The sequence below is a fragment of the Pithys albifrons genome, chromosome 11 (assembly GCF_047495875.1).
Source record: "Pithys albifrons albifrons isolate INPA30051 chromosome 11, PitAlb_v1, whole genome shotgun sequence".
NCBI classification, from domain to species: Eukaryota; Metazoa; Chordata; class Aves; order Passeriformes; family Thamnophilidae; genus Pithys; species Pithys albifrons.
The window spans coordinates 11832017-11850606 of NC_092468.1; the positions used below are offsets into that span (position 1 = coordinate 11832017).

The 18590-nt window shown below is 44.8% G+C and overlaps 2 protein-coding genes across 4 annotated transcripts in view; both read left to right on the forward strand.

Annotated features, from left to right (window-relative positions):
- Positions 1-3004, forward strand: part of U2SURP (U2 snRNP associated SURP domain containing) — a 39356-nt gene extending 36352 nt beyond the window's left edge. For all 3 annotated transcript variants that reach the window (XM_071566088.1, XM_071566087.1, XM_071566089.1), the window contains 3 exons: positions 327-445; positions 1203-1379; positions 2493-3004. In XM_071566088.1, coding sequence (XP_071422189.1) covers positions 327-445; positions 1203-1379; positions 2493-2631 — 435 coding nt within the window. In that variant the 3' untranslated portion in view covers positions 2632-3004. The remainder of the gene's footprint in view (positions 1-326; positions 446-1202; positions 1380-2492) is intronic.
- A 10906-nt stretch (positions 3005-13910) lies between these two features.
- On the forward strand, positions 13911-17259 carry CHST2 (carbohydrate sulfotransferase 2). Its single transcript, XM_071566532.1, has one exon. The coding sequence runs from the start codon at positions 14324-14326 to the stop codon at positions 15617-15619; it is 1296 nt and encodes a 431-aa protein (XP_071422633.1). The 5' UTR covers positions 13911-14323; the 3' UTR covers positions 15620-17259.
- The last annotated feature ends 1331 nt before the right edge of the window (positions 17260-18590 follow it).

Sequence of the window (18590 nt, forward strand, 5' to 3'; positions counted from 1 at the left end):
CTGCTCTGTGAAGTCAGAGTGGCTTTCAAAACTACCATCATATATATGATATCGTGTGATCCCCAATCTTTGATTTCCAATTAGATACTCAGATTTTCTCATGTAGAGTGACAGCTCTGACATTTCTGTTTGTGTTACAGTCAATGTTTGTGCTCTGCACAACACAGGAATAAAGGTTGGAAGAGCTGGGATGGTGTGACCATTAGTTCAGATCATGTGCTGTGTTCCATCAGTGCTCAGGGCTTTTATGCTGTTTGGGATTAGCTTGATTGTCTTTAATAATAGCCACACCTCAACTGAAATCATGAATACCTCTAATAATTTAGGAAAAAGAAAAAGAGATGGAAAGAGAACGGGACAGAGACAAAAAGGACAAGGAAAAGTCTGAGACCAGGTCCAAGGATAAGAAGGAAAAGGAGGAATGTACACCAACAAGAAAAGAGAGGTATGGTGTTCCTTGGAGTAAAGTGGATAAGAGGAGAAACCACACAGTATCATCTTTGTGTGTAATGGCAGCTTTGAAATTGCTTTGTATCATATATCTTATTTTAAAAGAAAACCACGAAAACACCCAAACAAAACAAACCCCCAACAACAGAAAGCATGCTTTGGCTATTAAAACATGCTTCAGAATTTCAAAGGAATTGTCATTTTTATCCTGCCCCAAGTGAGGTACTGCTCCCCTTGGAACAGAATCCCTTTCTGGCTCATTTATGCCCCCAGGAAATGTAAAATGGTGACCAGCTGAAAACAGGATGTGTTAACTCTTGTAGCAGTGAATTGCCTGCAGTGTATCAGCCAGAAAACTCTCCTGAAGACAGAGCACAAGTGATTCGTAGTGGTTTAAATGTTACTCATCTCATAGTGGAAATCCTTCTGAACAGCTGGGTTTTAGGTAGTTGATTGTACACTCTGATCTTTTAATACTTACATGGCCAAACTCTGCCAGGGTTTTAAGTGTAGATGTGGTAAAATCCCTTGCTTTTCAGGAAGCTGTGACAATGTTTTTACACTGTAAGGTGACTCACAGGCCTTAATTTTTTCAGCAAGGGAAAATCTGTTGCACATGTCGAACTCTATTTTTTTCTTTAATAATAAAATACTTATATTTTAATTGCTCAAAAGTATCTAACATAACATTGGCAAAAAACAATCTGTACAGAAAGGAGTAACTGTCCTTCACCCCCGTTTCCTCCCTGCAGGAAGCGGCGGCACAGCACGTCCCCCAGCCCGTCCCGCAGCAGCGGCAGCCGCCGCGCCAAGTCCCCGTCCCCCAAGTCAGAGCGCTCGGAGCGCTCGGAACGCTCCCACAAAGAGAGCTCACGGTCCCGCTCGTCACACAAAGATTCTCCCAGAGATGTCAGTAAAAAAGGCAAGAGGTAAGCTGGTATCTTCTCCGTTTCAGAAATACGTAGGTGGGTGCGGGGTGGGGTTTGTCTGTGTGTTTTAGCAGAGCACATTTGATACTCAGGTACTTCCTCTCGTAATGGTTTTGTTTACCTGTGTAGTGGTCATTTTGAGAAATACTGCTCTAAACCAGAGCATGTTGCTTTTTGTTTCAAAGGACAAATCTTCTGTAACCCTTCTAAAATTTCTATATCCTTGCTAAAGAACCACTAAAATTGCAGTGAATGTGTTCAGTCTTTCACACTTATGATTAGCTCACGTGAAGCTCCTCTCTACCATAGTTTGTTTAAGGAAAAAAATCTGTTTATGGGATTTTGTTTCTGAACTGGGTATTTCCTAATCTCCAGACTGACACAAATATTTGTCTCTAGTTAATGTTAAACTTAAGGTGAAATTTTATTATTGTTTTGATGCTGCTGTAACTTGAAACTTGAAAGTTCAGCTTCAGCTTCTTTTAGAGGTGTAGAATATATAATTTCTTTGATGCTCTTGAGAAAATCATAGTACATACTTACAGTAATCAGATTCTTGTGCTTATATAAGTAAGGATTTCAAATAGAAGTAGAAGAGTATGGGAAGGGTTTTTTTAGAGTTAATATGATGGTCATTCAATTTTTATTATATTAGATCAGTGTATTAGGTGGGGGTTTAGGTGACAGTAAATTTATCCAGTGTCTGTTTTTCTTCTGTGGGGTTACATCACAAACTGAATGTGTTTGATGAGAATCAAAACTATTTAACCTTTCACACAATTCAACATGATTTTTCATTTCTATATGGACATAGACTGCCATTATTACAAGAGCCAGGGTGGTTTAGGCATATGTGGAAGTTTGTTAATCCTGATGTGGGTTTAAAAGCACAAATTGGTGTTATTTTTCTTGTGGATTCTAAGCACTGAAGTTAAACCCAAAATACTCTAAAAACCTTACAATGCAAAGATTACCCTTTTCTCAAAAACAAGGTATTCTGTTGCTTCCCCTTTCTGGGGAAAAAGTTTGGCTCAGTAACTGAATGCCAAATAACTGCAGAAAAAGATGCTGTTATCAATTAGTATCTGGCATAAAACCTTATTTTTTTTGCAGGTCGCCATCTGGCTCCAGGACACCCAAAAGATCAAGAAGATCACGATCCAGATCCCCTAAAAAGTCAGGGAAAAAATCCAGGTCTCAGTCCCGTTCTCCTCACAGATCTCACAAGAAGTCAAAGAAAAGCAAACACTGACAATGTTAATATTTTTTATGATGCTGTCACTTACTGGAAATGCAGTTTTGTTTTTGTGCCTGAACAGTCTGTTAAAAAACAAAAAAGCATTCCTGATTTTTTTTTGTGAATGCACGTGTATACTCATGAGTATTGGCATCTGTAGACTTGTCATTGTTTTATATTGTACAAATATCTTCATTGTGACTATTTCCCAACAGAAACATTTTTGTGTTTAGAAGTTTCATCAGAAATGTGTGTAACTGATCTGCTGGCACTAGTGATATTTTGTTTTAGAATGTTGTGACATAGCAGAAATAACTCAATTGTTCCCCCTTTTTGTAGCTTTGACAATTTGAACTAGATTTCAAATAAAATCTGAACAGAAAATGAAGATGTTGTTTTCTTCCCCCACTGGTGATGCAGATCTCTAAGGGAATGCAGAGTTTGTTTGGGAGTACTGTTTATTTCAGACAGACTGTGGTTCTTGGATCTTTCAGTGTAGTGTAGTTCTGTTCCTGTTTTCACTAGTTTGACTATCCAGATAAAGGCACCTTCTGAATCCATGGATGGGTTTTCTCTCCTGCTGTGAGATTGTACTTGAAGAACAGCTGAACAGTCTCATACTTACTCTGATAAGCTTTACAAGTAAATCTTTGCTTCCTTTTTCTCCATTTTAATTGCAGGGAATATTTGTAACACCAGAGTAATGTTTTTGTTCATTTTTAAAACAGGGCCTCTGCAGGGACATGTCATATGGATGTGTTTGCACAGCATAGATGTGGTATCTCAGTAACATGGGGAACACTAAAAGGACAGCAAGCCTGAGGCTCTGTGCCTTCTAAGCATAGATACAATAATTGCAACTTACAGTACACTCTTGTTTTCTAAAACTGATTTTTACTCCAAAAGCACAGCTTTTACATGCTTTTATTGAATTTATTCCTCTGTTGTGGAAATTCTTCAAAATGGGAAAAGTTAATTTTTTACTGCGTATTTATTAGTATTTTTGAATCAAGAGGCTGTTTAACTTCCTTTTATGAGAAAGGCTTCCCCTTCTCCAGACCTGTTCTGTGTGTTAGGCATTGATGTTGTTTTAAATTGCTTCACCAGTCTCTTGCCATGCAACCTTTGTGGGTGGGAGGGGAGAAGGGATGAGGAATGGAGAGGGTTCAGTGTTTATATGTGGAGGTGTGGGGATACTGTAATAAAAGCAAAAAATTAAAGGGATCTGGCCTCTGGTGAACTGTTTGTAAAAGCAAAAGCTGTGCTTTACTGCACAGAGTGCTGGATGGGGGCCTACTGTTACACTGGGGTGTGCACAGGCTTTACACACACAGAGTTTAATTGTGCTGGGGAAGATCTTACCTTATACTTGTATATAACTTCATTGCAGTGCTTGCAGAAGCAGGATCTAAAAGGTCTTGAAAAGAAAAAAAAAGATATATTTTCTCTAGTTTTTTCTAATGGGAGACATTGTTATAACATTATATAAATTGTTGCAAATGTGATAATTAAGTGAAGAATGCTCTTTGCTAGTAAGAACCAAGATGATCTGGAACACTGAAAATACGGAGAATGCATGTGTACTATAAAGACTTTCCTAGAATGAGTATTGAATATGAGCATTGATAATGAGAAAATAATACACCTTTTATCTCTATTACATTATAAAGAATCTGTTTTAGAAATATGCTGAGTTTATTTTTTATATTTTTTTTCTCCCTGTAACATAAGGTGTTTCAGATGCATAAATTTGGGTAGCTAAACTGTTGGAAACAAATCTGTTTTCTTAACTTCTGTGTGTTCACGCCTGACACAGACTAGATGAGGTTGTCTGGAGCAAAAAGTAGTTGCTAAAACCAATTGGGGACAGGGAGAATCCTGACTGTGCAGTGGGAAATCAATCGCTTCAGATCCAATTAACTTCTTTATTACTTCTGTCTTGTAACTGTTTATAAGTGGAGGAGGGGTAAATGTCAATGTTCTGGGTCAAGTAAGACTAAAGATGGTTTGCCACAGGAATATTCTATCTGCAGAATCAATTGTATATTTCATTTAATAGCTAAAAGCCCTCGGGGTAGGAAATCACTCAGCATTTCAGGTACTTTTCAATAATTAATTTTTATTTCAGCTTTTATAAAATTCTCATCAGTGATTATAAAAGACTTAAGCCAAGTAGCACACTCATTAGACTTTTACGCCATACCTTTTTGCAGTATCTATTCTCTAAATACCATTCTCATACCTCTTGTTCTTTGCTTTGTGCCCTGGACTCTAGAACAGCTGTTTCTTACCTGAGAGTCTCTTAAGAGCAATTAGGAATCTGTATCCTTAACTGGATGCCTGGTTTTTTGTGCTGTATAAAAGAGCATCTTTTGATCCTACTTACTCTTGATTTCTTCTTGCTTTTACAGTTTTGCTCATAGCTTGGCTTTTCCACAGAGAAAAGCGTGAAGGAGACAGCATGTGGTAACAAATCTTCTGTAAAAGATGCAAAATTAATATTGAAGACTTAAAATTAGGCTTCTTGGGAAATTTCTTGTTCTTTAGGTCATGTTGCAATGAAAAGGTACAGTCTCAGTGTGCCACTACTGTGTGACTTGTGTTTCTGCAGCCCTTTGGGGTGAAATGGTGAACACAGTAATTCAATATTCATCTTGGGATTCAGAAAGTAGCATTCCAATGAATCTTTGTGGAATGAAGTCCTGACCCAGGGAGGTGGGGTCCAGTGTCTCTCAATGGTTTCTGTGGCTGTAGGGGAAGAGAGAGCCCACTGTCCTCTGGGACCCCTCAGTCTGTGGGTGTCCAGCCCTTTGCTGTGGGAAGGGGAGGAGGCATAAGTGGGTCACACTTCTCCGTCCTCTCCTGCCCTGCCCTATGGATGACACCAGAGGGTTTAGCCAAAGCAGAGGAACCAAAAGTTGCCTGCTACGTCCAAGTTCTAGTGTGGCTGAGAAGCCCCTGCAGCCTGAAACAGGCCCATCTCAGAGTGGGGTCACCTTGGAATGTCCATGGAATGTTCCAGAGATGTACTGGAGACTGCCCTTTGAATGGGTTTTGGTGGAGCCCACCCTGCACTCCAGGGCACCCCAATGTTTCTGTGAAGGACACCTTGGAACATGGTTGAAGGTTCATCCCTTTCTTCTGAGCTGGTCCTGGCTCCAAGAGTGTCTCCATAAGGCTTGGTCAGGCCTGACCTGTGGGCCCTGATGCAGAGCAGAAAAGCTACTTGGTGTACAGTCTCCTTCCAATAATTAAATTATTTCCTTACCAGTGTTGCTGAAGTGTTTCTAGTTGAACTGCCTTTTTAAAAACTCTGTGACTTCCTTTGACTTCTGTGCATACCAGCTGCATGTATTTTTTGTTTGAGGAAGAGTTGGTTGCTGAAAGTTGGTGTCAGGTTATTGTTTGGGCACGTGCATGTGTCCTCCCCCACCTCCCTTCATGCAGGTTACTTGTGGGGTTTTCCTCCACAGGCATTTACAGTGCTTTAGTGGATCAATGCTTTCAATAAATAAAAATTAAAAGCGTTGTATTTCTGCAGATGGATTAAGGTCTAACTTGGTATCTAGCTTTTAGATAGGTGGCTTGCTGCACTTTCATGCAGCTGCGTGGGGAATTTGGGGAGGGATGTTTCTCAGCTGTTGTGGGTCTACACTGAAAATGTGAATTCTCTACAGCAGAGAGACAGCAGCAGTGGAATAACCTAGATGAGAATTTTAGTTCTCTTATAATCAACTGCTCGTCATCATGAGAATTATCAAATTGTCATATTTATCATATTGTCAATCCGACCCTGAAAATTGTATCAGAGTTTGTCTGAATAAGGCTGTTGAAGTCATGGACTTAGATTTTATTAAAACAGCTCATAATAGTATTTTAAAATTTCTTTTTCTCATTGTTTCATGAGCTGTTGCAAAACTTTCAGCTCTTTGCTGGTTCATGCCTCTGCTGTAGCTGCTGCTCCTCAGTTTGTAAACCACTCTTGTAAGAATCATAACTAAAATGCTATTTTAATTTTGTCCAAATCTCTTTCCCTTGTAGGATGGAGAAGGCTTAAACAATTGCATACTATTTTTTCCTCCACCTGCTTCTGTCAGCACAGTCAGTTTTCATGGGTAGGCCTCTGCCATTTGTCACTTCTGATGTCTAATCTTGTGCTAGGATGTTCTCTGTATAACTGTCATAAGCTGGAAAGTTTTCTGTTTGTGGTTATTTAAAGGGGAAATGGTAGTTTCACATGGCCTTTTTTGTCTTCCTTGCTTTTGGGTTTGTATTTTATGCGGAAAATTTTCCAAATGGCGACAATAAAATTGTCAGTTTGCTGATATCCAGAAATGGTTTTATTTTTAACCTGGAAGAGTGCAGTGTTTGTGCCTGTTATGCACAAACAGTTCCTTGGCCTCATCAGCTCTTCTGCTGGTTGGTGCTGGTTCTGCCTGTGCTGTGGAACTGTAAAGGCTGCTGCTCTTCCTCTGTCAACAGTGACCTCTGTGCTCCTCACGCTCATTAATGAGGCATGGGCTGCTCACTGTGCAGTTGTCTGTATAATTCTCTCCTGAACAAAGAAAACTCCCACTTGGCACTGCCGCTCGGATTCAGAGATGATGAACAGCCTTTCAGTACTCACAACAGTTTGCAGCCACTCCAGGCAAAGGGAACATTGTGCTGTTGTGAGAGGTTGTTGCTGTGGCTGGGCCAGTGTGGCACTCTGGTGCTGCTCTGTGGTGCAGGTGCTGTTCCTGCCTTCCCTGTGCCTCTTGTTCTCTTTTATGGCCTTCCTGCTGCCTTGTTGGACAGCTTTCCTTGCGGAAAGGTAGTGTAGTCACAGGGTGGGCAGGTCCATGGGATGAGATGCACGGAAGGAAAAATGTGGAACTGGGACCATCTCGGCAGCTGTGAGCTGTCACCCTGGCTATGCCTCTCTCCTTTTCTCCAGTGACACTTGAATCCATCAAGAAGAGCAAATGCCTCCAAGATGATTTAGGTTCTGCAAGATCTGTGAAAGACCAAAAAGAGGGAAGAGACCTCAGATGCTCCCACAAGAAAGGAAAGGCTGAAATACAAACTCTTGATGTTGTTAGAGCCCAGAGTATTCCTTTGGGATAGATAAGAAGTCCCAGTTACAAACAATCTTTACTTGGAGCTCAGAGTTCAGGAACACAGTATGTTGTGATATCCCTGGACTTTCCTTTTGTGTGGACTGGGGAACTTCCTGTAGCTGTTTGCCTTACATACAGACCATCAGTTTTACTCTTCAAGACCTTGTTAAGTGGTGGCCTTCAGGCAAGTGTGGAACCTCCTGATTCTGCTTTTTGGGCTCGAGGCTGGACCTGGGTCTGAGACTTGGGTCATTAGAGCTTGTGCACGGTAACTGTGCCTGTGCAGAGGTGAGCACAGAGAAAGGGTAAGCGTAAGGTCTGTGTAAAGCTCTCAGAAATCTTCCATGGTAAGATTTAACCTAGCAGGATAGCTTAATTCTGTATGACAAACTGTTCTTGTTATAAAATTTAGCTGTTGTGGGAAGAGGAGGGTGAAATTCATCCATGCAGTTTGGATTTGTGGAAGATGGATCAGCCTGTGCTCAGGATTGAACTTCCAGGATTATTACCAGCAATAAGAATCATTACCAAAGTCATCATTGGGAGTAGAAACCAGTTTTGATCTTTTTTTAGCCATGCTAAAAAACACCTCTGATGTTTCAGGAATGATTTAGCCAGCTGTTTTCACCTGCTAATACTGCCAGAGCAAACACTGCACTATTGCAAACAGAAACTCAGGAGACTGGAGATGAATCTTCTGAACTTATTATTGTATAGAGGTTTTCATTATAGCCGATACTCGTCATTTTCATCATAAAATCTGCATCTTGGGTTGCTGGTGATTTATGTTTTTTCCCTGGCATTTTAGGTTATCTTCCATGTGCTATGGGAAAAGAACTGTCTGCTGATTAACTGAATGGAGAATATTGCCTTGGGCAAACTGGAAAAGAATTGGCTATAAAATTTAAGACAGGAGACTGGGATTGAGTTCTGTCCATTGTGTGAACTGAGGGGCTGTGAATTCTCATCCTGTTTTTGCAGAGAGTAACTATACTAGATAATTAAAAAACCCACAACTTTGCAATAAAGCCTGGTTTGCAGACAGTTCAGTTTCACCAGGGGAGCTCATCTTTCAGCTGGCAGGGAGGTTTCACTGTGGAATGGACTAGAAATTTGATAATGTTACAAAGTCCCCATTTCTCAAATCCTGAGGATTTTCAAGAGTTAACAGGAAATTATTTATGTTACTCTGTGAGTTTTGAAGAGATGCAATGCATTAATTTCAAGAAGGTTATCCTAGACATTTATAGCATGTTGTATATTAGTTATGAGACAAACTGAATTTTCACTCTTTTGTCTGGAGCTGTGTTTGAAATTTTAGACAAGGATTGGCTTCTCTCTTCCCTAGGATTTAAATTTGTCCGGTCTGTAGTCAAATGAGGGCCAGCTATTTTGCTCCATCGTGTGGATGCTCAGCTCCAGGGCTGCCTGCTGTCCTTGGGGAGCCAGCAGGAGGGAGGCCCCCAGGACCCTGCAGCGCAGCAGGAGGTGACACCAGTGCCCAGGCAGAGCCCCCCAGTACAGGGGCTGCCCTGAGCACCTGAAGGGACGTTCCTGGGCACCGCAAACCATGGGGGTGGAGGGTGCCAGGACAGTCATCAACCCAGCACCACGGGTTTGGCTGTAGGGAGTTCAGAGATGCCTTAATGTGCGAGGCTGAGGTAGCTTCGACTTGTGACCCACTAAAGGTTTTGGAAGCCTTTGATGCGAAACAGTGTGTTGCTTGTTGTTTTAAAGGTATGTGGTTATAAAAGTATAATCTCTTAATTTTCTTCAGAACTTAACCCAGTTACACAACAGCTAAAAAATATTTTAAATTTTAATAAAAGTCAAATAGAGACTAATCTACACAGCAGTGTCCCCAGGACATTCACAAAGTTCTGGAATTCCTTCAGCTGCACAAACAAGAATGTATAAATATTTATTAAAATTAAGTTTATTGAAAATGTCACCCGTGCAAGTGGAAGTGAATATAAAAGAAAAACTGGGTGGGGGGCATGGGGAAGGTTAGGGGAGTGTGCTACAGATAGACAGACTGTCCACTTGGCTTTGTATTTCTTGTTTTTGATTTATTGCTTTAATTTTGGCCCCTGCCAGCTGTTTCTGCACAGCAGAAGGACAGTTGCACTGTTCAGAAGGAACATCCAGAAGGAAATGGATCCTTTAGAAGGCAGATTGCTGCACCCATTGCTTAATCAAATGGCTGTTGAAGGATTCAACATTACCAGAAAAAAGTGTGTTCTGAGAGAAATCAACTGCCACTGCTGCATGGCATGTTAGACTTCATGCACAGCACTAAAAGGAAGGGAGCAAAATATAAACATCTCCAATCCTAAATGCTACTGTGCATATTCTCACTCACCTCTAGTGATGACACCAAAATACAGTCTTAAACAAATTCATAAATTTCCTAAGTTTGGAGAGCTACTCAATTTTATATAAATTTTTTTCACGTTTTGTGGTCTATAACTTTTTCTTCAGTTTTAAGAATCTCACTTTTGAGCACTGTTTGAGGAATTCAGCATCTATATTTGTCCTGAATAGATTAGGCCAGATACAGGAGTATTTAATCAGCACCCAGAACTTACAGTAGGTATGCAACAGCATAAACCTTCATCTTTCACCCAAACCCAATTTATTTTAATAGATAAAGTCTTGCTGAAGTCTAACTTAAGGAAAAAAAACATTCTTTGTGAACATGAGAAAGGCAAGTCTTTAAACATGAAAAAAAAACGAAGTCAGGAAGTGTTCCAGTAAGGATGGGCTCTTCCAGCCCCATTGCTTAAATTAAGGGATGTTGAGGGGGTGATCCTGGAGAATTCTGACTGGGGCAGTATCATTTTGAGGGGGGGAGACATTCAAGGAGTCAGGATTTGGGTTGCCTAAATATTACATGTAAAATTCATAAATACAGTTACTAAATATAAAATATTAAACAGCAACATAAAATATTTAAGCATTAAATGAAAAGAATATTTTTTCCCATCATAGTTTAAATTGAGGATTTTTTATCATAGTTACTTACTCCTCACTTTATACATTGCTGGCTGCAGAGTTTAGGTAAATACAGCACCTTATATCTGCGGGCTATAGTGTAGAACTACCTGCACTGGAAAAGGTGTATTCTTTTCTGCTCTATTAAAGGAAAGTGGATGTTACGTTCAAAAAGTGAAGCTGATCTAGAAATAAGTGTGGGGGTCTTGACTTTTATTTTTTTAATGATGAATTTTACTTCTCAAAGAAAAAGGAACTTTTTATCATTTCACATAGGTAATCTAGTGTACTGAAATTAATGACCCTAAAATAGATTGATCTGAAGTAAATAGAAGGTGGAAAATGTACACTGAAATGTCTGAATAAATTGGTGAAGGGCTCTATCTGTTCAATTGCAGAATGTTCTTTCACACACTTTCTGTGCCTCTTACCACTTAAGGTTTTTTGCCATATATGTTTCTAAGACTTTGCAACAGATGTATAGATGATTTATAAAACAAAAAAAGCTCCCAAGCTGTGAATTGAAAATTGGTTGTATAAATATTTTCCATATAAATTTATTCAATATTCATCGATATTGAGTTACTTGAAGTGATAACTTGACTGGCAGGGCTGAAACTTCTGGGAGGATCAAATATAGCAGCTGTACTGAACCAGACTGATGGTAGTTGTGTTCTGCATGGGTACTTGAATCCACCTGCACAGCATAAATATATTTATAGCTCTAGTTTTGAAAAATAAGACTCTCTTTTGCAGCATGTAGGTTGAATTAAAGAGCCTCTTGGAGCTGTGTTTCCCAAGCAGGGGTGGAGCAGTTTGATGGAGGCAGCGTTGCTGTCAGTACTCCTGCACTCACTGATTTAGAGATGTGACCATTGTGTAACAGCAGGGAAGGTGCAGAATCTAATTACAGCTCTTAATGTTTGGGTTTACTGATTAGTTTTACCATTTCAGATGTGATATTTGCAGCATGTTTGCTTATCTTTATTTGTTACTTGCTAAATTTTAAATTGTGTAAGAACTGGAGCTGGCATTGTAGGTTTATTTCAGAAAATTTCTTCTCTCTCTTGAACGAAGTTAAGTGGAAAGAAGGGATTAATTTTAACTTCATGGCATTTTAATGAATTTTCACTGCTGTGAATTGGTTTTGCTCCCTGTAGTCTCTGTCCTTTATTGCATTAGTGCTGCAGTACAATATTGGCAGCAGATATTGCTTTATGAGCTATAGTGTCCCAGTACTGCTGTTGTTATTCACCTAATATAGACTAATTGATGCTATTACAGACTATTCCAAAGTGAAAAGTAAACATTTCTGCTTTAGCTGGGTGATAGTCACTTCCTCTGTAGTGAGCATGGAAAGCCAAATAAATATTTGATGTGTACCTTTATAAAAGGGATATAAGCAGAAGTCTTGCATGTGAAGAACTCAGAGATTAGAACTAAATAATAAAATAACCGCAAGAATTTTATGCCACAAAATGCTTTAGAGGGTTATCCTTTTTCACTATATACAATGTTTCAAAAGTTACCAATTGTTTTAAACTCATCAAGTTTAAAGGCTTTTTTTGCCAACTGGACACAAATAATTTTTTCAGAATGTGGCTTTAAAGGCTTCTTCTTGATTGCTGTACGTGACAATAAAGTGGCTTCCCCTCCCCCCTTACTGTTTGATGACATAAACTTTTTCTTAAATATTTTGTGGTTGTTTAAATTTTGCTATTAACAAGTTACTGCTACATGAAAAGCCACAGTGACATTTTAATGCTCCGTCACTGGCTTCTTGTGAAACGGTTCTGTTGCCTCGTCCTGTGTGGTTTGATCGCTGTAGGTGGGACAGCAGGGTGTGGGTGGCAGGGACACCTGTGGTGTCTCATACCAGGGGGGCTCCCTGCTCCCCTTGCACTGCTCTCGCTGCCAAGACTCGCGGCTTGGGGAGTGAGCAGGGAAGAGCCCTCCTTCTGTGGACGTCACCCTTCACTTTGGGGCTGGAAGGGGCTTATAAGCTTTTTCAGAGAGGCAGCCTGGCTGTTTATATCCCTGTAGAAAATGTGGGAGAAGTGCAGAAAATGTTTTGATAAAGGCTATAAAGATCGCTTACACATTTAGCTCCTTCACCCTGTTTTCTTGCCATTTTCAAACACTGTGTTACCAGGCAAGACACAAACGACATGAATTTGTGTTTTATCTGCTCTCTGAGTATAAACGTGCTTGCTGTAGTGTCGGGTTTACGCTGTTCAGAAAATAAATGTTCCAGGGCAAAGTTGTGGGGGGATGAGTCCGTGCCCGGGCCAGGTGCAGCCCCGCAGCAGCTCCAGCCTCCCTGGAGCGTGGGACATGGACAGTCTCTGCACGGCGGGGTATAGGCCACACTGATGCGAGAGAAAGCAAGGGACAGAAGTGTCGCCAAGTGCTTCTATAACTCGCGAGCCCCCCTCGGACTGCTCTGAGCTCCGTTGGGGAAGGGAGGGACCTCTGAGAAAATGCCTGGACACAACAGCGGCCACTGCCCGAAGCCTGTGTCCACAGGTGTCCTATCCTCACGGACCTGCCATTCAGTGCCATTTTCAGGTGCCTTTTGGGGACGTGGCCATCTCTAAAGCACCGGTGGTGCCTGGAGCTGCTCCGCTGCATACACTGGGCTGGATGTAGAGCCCCAGAGCACACAGGTTAAGGAGAAAGCCCTTCCCCCTTTGATGCCGCTCTGGAGCGCGGAGTTTCGGGGTCCCTGGCAGGAGCAGGGCATCACTTAAACACCGCGGGGGGCTGCGAGCGGAGCGATTCGTGCCTGAGCTCTGTCAGGAAGATCCAGCCTGGGCTGCGGTTTCCTCGTGTTCCCGCAGGACCACTGAGTTTCTGCACACACCACGCTCAGGGCGCGGGGCTGGGCCCGGACCCCTCTTCCCCTCCCACACTCCTTTTACTATTCGCGATCCCGGCACAGCTCCGCTGTCCGAGGGGTCCCCGGTGAGCCGCCTGTGCCCGGGGCAGGGCTGGCGGAAACCCCCGGCAGGGATGCGCTTCCCGCAGCCCGCTGTCCCCCAAGCCGCACGGGCGTAGCGGGGGCAGCACCGCGGACCGACGCGGGACCGGGGCAGGTCCGGGGCGGCTCCCCCGCCCCCGCGGGGCGGTGCGTGCCCGCGGGGCCGCCAATGGGGAGCGCGGGGCGGGCACGGCCAGCGCGGGCCGGCCCTGCACGGCGGCGTCAGCGGCACGGGGGCTCTCCCGCCGCACGGCGGGGCGGCACGGGGCGGCACGGCACGGCACGGCCCCTGCCCGCCCCTTGCTGCCGCCCGCGCTGCGGGGCGGAGCGGAGCGGAGCGCGGCACCGCCTCGGCCCGGCGGCCGCCGAGAAGCTGCGCTGCGGCGGCTCCCGCGGGCGCTCCCGGCGATGGCGGCGCGGGAGAGGCGCGGGGCGGGCGGGCGGCAGCGCCGCTGCTAAGTAGGGCAGCGGCGGGGGCGGGGGCGGGGGCGGCGGGGCCGTCGCGGCGGCTGCGCTATGCGGGCCGGGCGCGGGGGGCCGGCCGGGACTCGGCGCCGGGGGCGGCGCGCCCTGCCCGCCGCGGGCCCCGGGGCTCCGGGGCGCTGAGCAACAGTTGGCCTCGCCGCCGCCCAGCATGAAAGTGTGCCGGCGGAAGGCGCTGGCGCTGTGCCTGGGCTACGCGCTGCTGCTGCTGCTCGCCGCCCTTAACCTGCTGGAGTACAAGTGGCGGCGGGAGCCGCGGCGCTGCGGGGACACCCCCGGCGCCCCCCGCCAGCAGCCCCCGCCGCCGCCCCCGCCGCCTCCGGCCGGCAGCCCCGGCCCCGCGGGCGCACGGCGGCAGCTGGTCTATGTCTTCACTACCTGGCGCTCGGGCTCGTCCTTCTTCGGGGAGCTCTTCAACCAGAATCCCGAAGTCTTCTTCCTCTACGAGCCGGTGTGGCACGTCTGGCAGAAGCTGTACCCCGGGGACGCGGTCTCGCTGCAAGGGGCGGCCCGCGACATGCTGAGCTCCCTGTACCGCTGCGACCTCTCCGTCTTCCAGCTCTACAGCACGGCGGGCGCTGGCAAGAACCTCACCACGCTCGGCATCTTCGGGGCGGCCACCAACAAGGTCATCTGCTCCTCGCCCCTCTGCCCGGCCTACCGCAAGGAGGTGGTGGGCATGGTAGACGACCGGGTGTGCAAAAAGTGCCCCCCGCAGCGCCTCAGCCGCTTCCAGGAGGAATGCCACAAGTACCGCACCCTGGTTATCAAGGGCGTACGCGTGTTCGACCTGGGCGTCCTCGCCCCGCTCATGCGGGACCCGACCCTGGACCTCAAAGTCATCCATCTGGTGCGGGACCCCCGGGCCGTCGCCAGCTCCCGCATCAAGTCCCGGCACGGCCTCATCCGGGAGAGCCTGCAGGTGGTGCGGAGCCGGGACCCGCACATCCACCGCATGCCCTTCCTTGATGCTGGCCACAAGCTGGGAGGGAAGAAGGAGGTGGGGGCCGGCTCGGACTACCATGCTCTGGGTGCCATGGAAGTCATCTGCAGCAGCATGGCCAAGACCCTGCAGACTGCTCTGCACCCCCCAGACTGGCTCCAGGGCAACTACATGGCTGTGCGCTACGAGGACTTGGTGGTCGAGCCCATCAAGACCCTGCGGCAGGTGTACGGCTTCGTCAACCTGGCGGTCAGCCCGGAGATGGAGAAGTTCGCCCTCAACATGACCAGCGGCCCCGGCTACTCTTCCAAGCCCTTCGTGGTGTCGGCCCGGAACGCGACCCAGGCGCTGAGCGCCTGGAGGACTGCACTCAGCTACCAGCAGATCAAGCAGGTGGAGGAGTACTGCCACCAGCCCATGGCCCTGCTGGGCTACGACAGGGTGGGCAGCCCCGAGGAGGTGAAGGACCTCAGCAGAACGTTGCTCAGGAAGCCGCGGCTGTGACGGGCTGTGCGGGGAGCCCTGCGGGGGGTGAGCCCTGCGGGCAGCGGAGCCGCTCCGGCTGGTTGGAGTGAGGGACGGAGCCGGGAAAAGCAGCCTGGCTTCCAATTTCCTCCAAAGACTGCTGAAGGGTAACATATAGTAATGTGATGATTTATTTTTAATTTCCTTCTTTTTTTTTCTTAAAAAAAAATTACCCCCCCTTGCATTTGGTTAGATGCGATTTAAAAAAAAAGAAATCAAGTGGAACTGAAAGTCTGTGTAAAGCCCCTTTCTCCTTCTCTAAAGAGCTAGGCAGTTACTCTACCAAAATCTTGTTTATGGAGTTCTTGTGGGTTTGAAGATGATAGCAAAAACTCTTGCACAATTCCTAACACTTCTTTATCTCCCTTGGTACAGAGGGGATGCCCTTGGAAAAAATAATGTTGAAAATCAGACTTTTGTATGAAAGCAAATGTTCAGACATGATAGTAATAAAAGAAAATAATAAATGATATTCATTTTTATAATTACCTCAATTGTTTGGGAATTAGTGTTGCTTATGTACAGCTGGAGGGGATGCTTGCTTAAAATAGCAAAGTGGACTTTTTAAAGGGTATGGGTGGAGGGCTGGAGTGCAACACTTGACGTGTTCAAAGATTAGAGGCTGCTCTCACAGAATCATGTAGAGATCTCACAAGTGTAGTGCAGGTTTTATGGCTGTGTGAAAGCAGGTTTCTATTTAACTATTGTCTTTTTTGTTGTATTTAAAAAGTCTTTTAAGTGCCACTGTATGAGTGTCCTAAGAGTTTTAAAACGTTTGCCATCACAGCAGTATTTATTTTTGTCTTGACATGTATGTCCAGGAGTCACTGTCAAATAGAAGTGGATCTACAGTGTGACAAGAAATGCAGGATTCAAAAAGACATTTATCATATTGGAAACATTAGCATGTATAAAAACAAAAATAAAATTATATATATTATATATATTCTATAGTGCTAACAATACATAAGATGTGTAAGATATTTCTTGACATTCATTGGTAACAGGCATAGCAGGGAAGCATAGAAAAATGCATAGAATGATTTATTTTTTCCCTTTGTCTGTGTCCAAGGGTATATTTATGTACGAAGAGGGAGGAAATGTACAGCTGTGTGTTCATAGCTGTAATAGAGCTTTTATGGAGCCAGCCTAGCATTTGATTTCAGAGCGCTGGTTGGAGACTCATTGCTTGTGAATTGTCATTGCTCTGTGATGGAGCCAGATGGTGGTCTGGCTCTTTCTGGGAGCTTGCCTAGAGACTGTCCCATCGTCAAAACTTGATGATTGAAAAAAAAAAAGATTTTGCTATTTCTGCTTTTGTAATTTCCGGGAAAAAGTCCTGATTTATTAAAGCGGTGTGTTGCATATGAGAAGTGCAGACACCTCAAGTAATTTTTATTCTTGGTAGTGGTCTCTGCTGCTCTTTGAAGGCTCATTTTGGAACTTGAGGTTTTTAAACACACATGGTTTTGCCAAACTGTTCTCTTAGGAGACTACAGACTTTTCTATAGGAAGTACATTTTACATTGCCTATTTGGGTGTTGTGCCTTCAGAAAATGTGAAAAGTATGAGTAGGAAAAAGGAAATTGATCTGTGAAAATAAATTGATATAAACAGGATGCTCATGTGTGTGTGCGTGTCTGTGAAAATTTCAGTGATGTGTAACATGTCTATTTCTTGTATTAGTACTCTAAGTTAAACAGCCAATAACTGGCTACTAGACTTTTTGAGTTCTTGATGAAATTTTGGCATTAGATATTGAACTTACTCTGAAAAAGAAACACATTTAATAAACTAGTTCAAAAATTACTGCATAAGGTTGCCTATGCACTTGCTGAATGACTGCATTACATGTCATGTTCCCTCAGCTCATCTTCACCATCAGTAAAATCACACAAAATCTAGCAATGGGAGATCTTTTAATTGACCTGTTAGAATATATTACCAAATTCCAGACAGCAGTGCTAAAAAAGAGGGATACTTCATTTGGTATTTAAAATATGTATTGAGGTACTTGTGTTGTGGAATGAGGTGTTTTGTGTTACCACTGTAGGTGTTCAATGCGGTGCTGAGTGGATTTTGGATGTGTGGGTTTGGGTTGTATCCTGTGGGGTTTTTTCTTCAATCGGAGTGTCCTGGGGCAGTGCTTGGAAATCTGATCCGCTTATAGAGCATGTCGCTTGCTTTTCACCCCTCCACTGCGTTCTGAGGCTGCCCCAGTCCCCACGCACCGTCCTGTCTGTGTGCCCGCAGCTGCCGCGCGTGTTTGCCAGCGCTGCTGCCGGCAGAGCAGGTGGGAGCTGGGGGACCCTGTGTAGAGCAGGTGGGAGCTGGGGGATCCTGTGCAGAGCAGGGTGGGAGCTGGGGGATCCTGTGCAGAGCAGGGTGGGAGCTGTGGGACCCTGTGCAGAGCAGGGGGGGAGCTCTAGGACCCTGGGCGGAGCAGGTGAAGCTCTGGGACCCTGGGCGGAGAAGGTGGAAGCTCTGGGACCCTGGGCGGAGCAGGTGGGAGCTCTGGGACCCTGTGCAGAGCAGGTGCTGCTGCTGCGGGCCAGTCCAGCTCCCTCCGGGATGGGACCTTGAGCTGGGAACTCAGCCCCTGCTGTCTTGAGTGTGGAACTTTGCTGACGTTTCTAAATGAGACTTTTTCATGATAGCATGTTCCAGCATAAGCTCTTTTGATTCTGGAAGCTGAAGCACAGTCATTTCTGTGTGCAGAATTCCTCAGTCTCTTCTGGGAAAGTTTTCAGGATGAGTAAAGTGAGCAGGAATTAACTGCCTCTGGGAGTGTGAAACAGATGATCCCAATTGACTTAGCTTCAAAAAATCTCCTTTGGATTCTAATTATATTAAAAAGCTCATCCTGTTGTTCTGAGAGAGCACTCGCTGCTCTTCTAATAATGTTGCATTGCAAGCATCTGCTTCACTTTACTCACATGAACACTGCCAG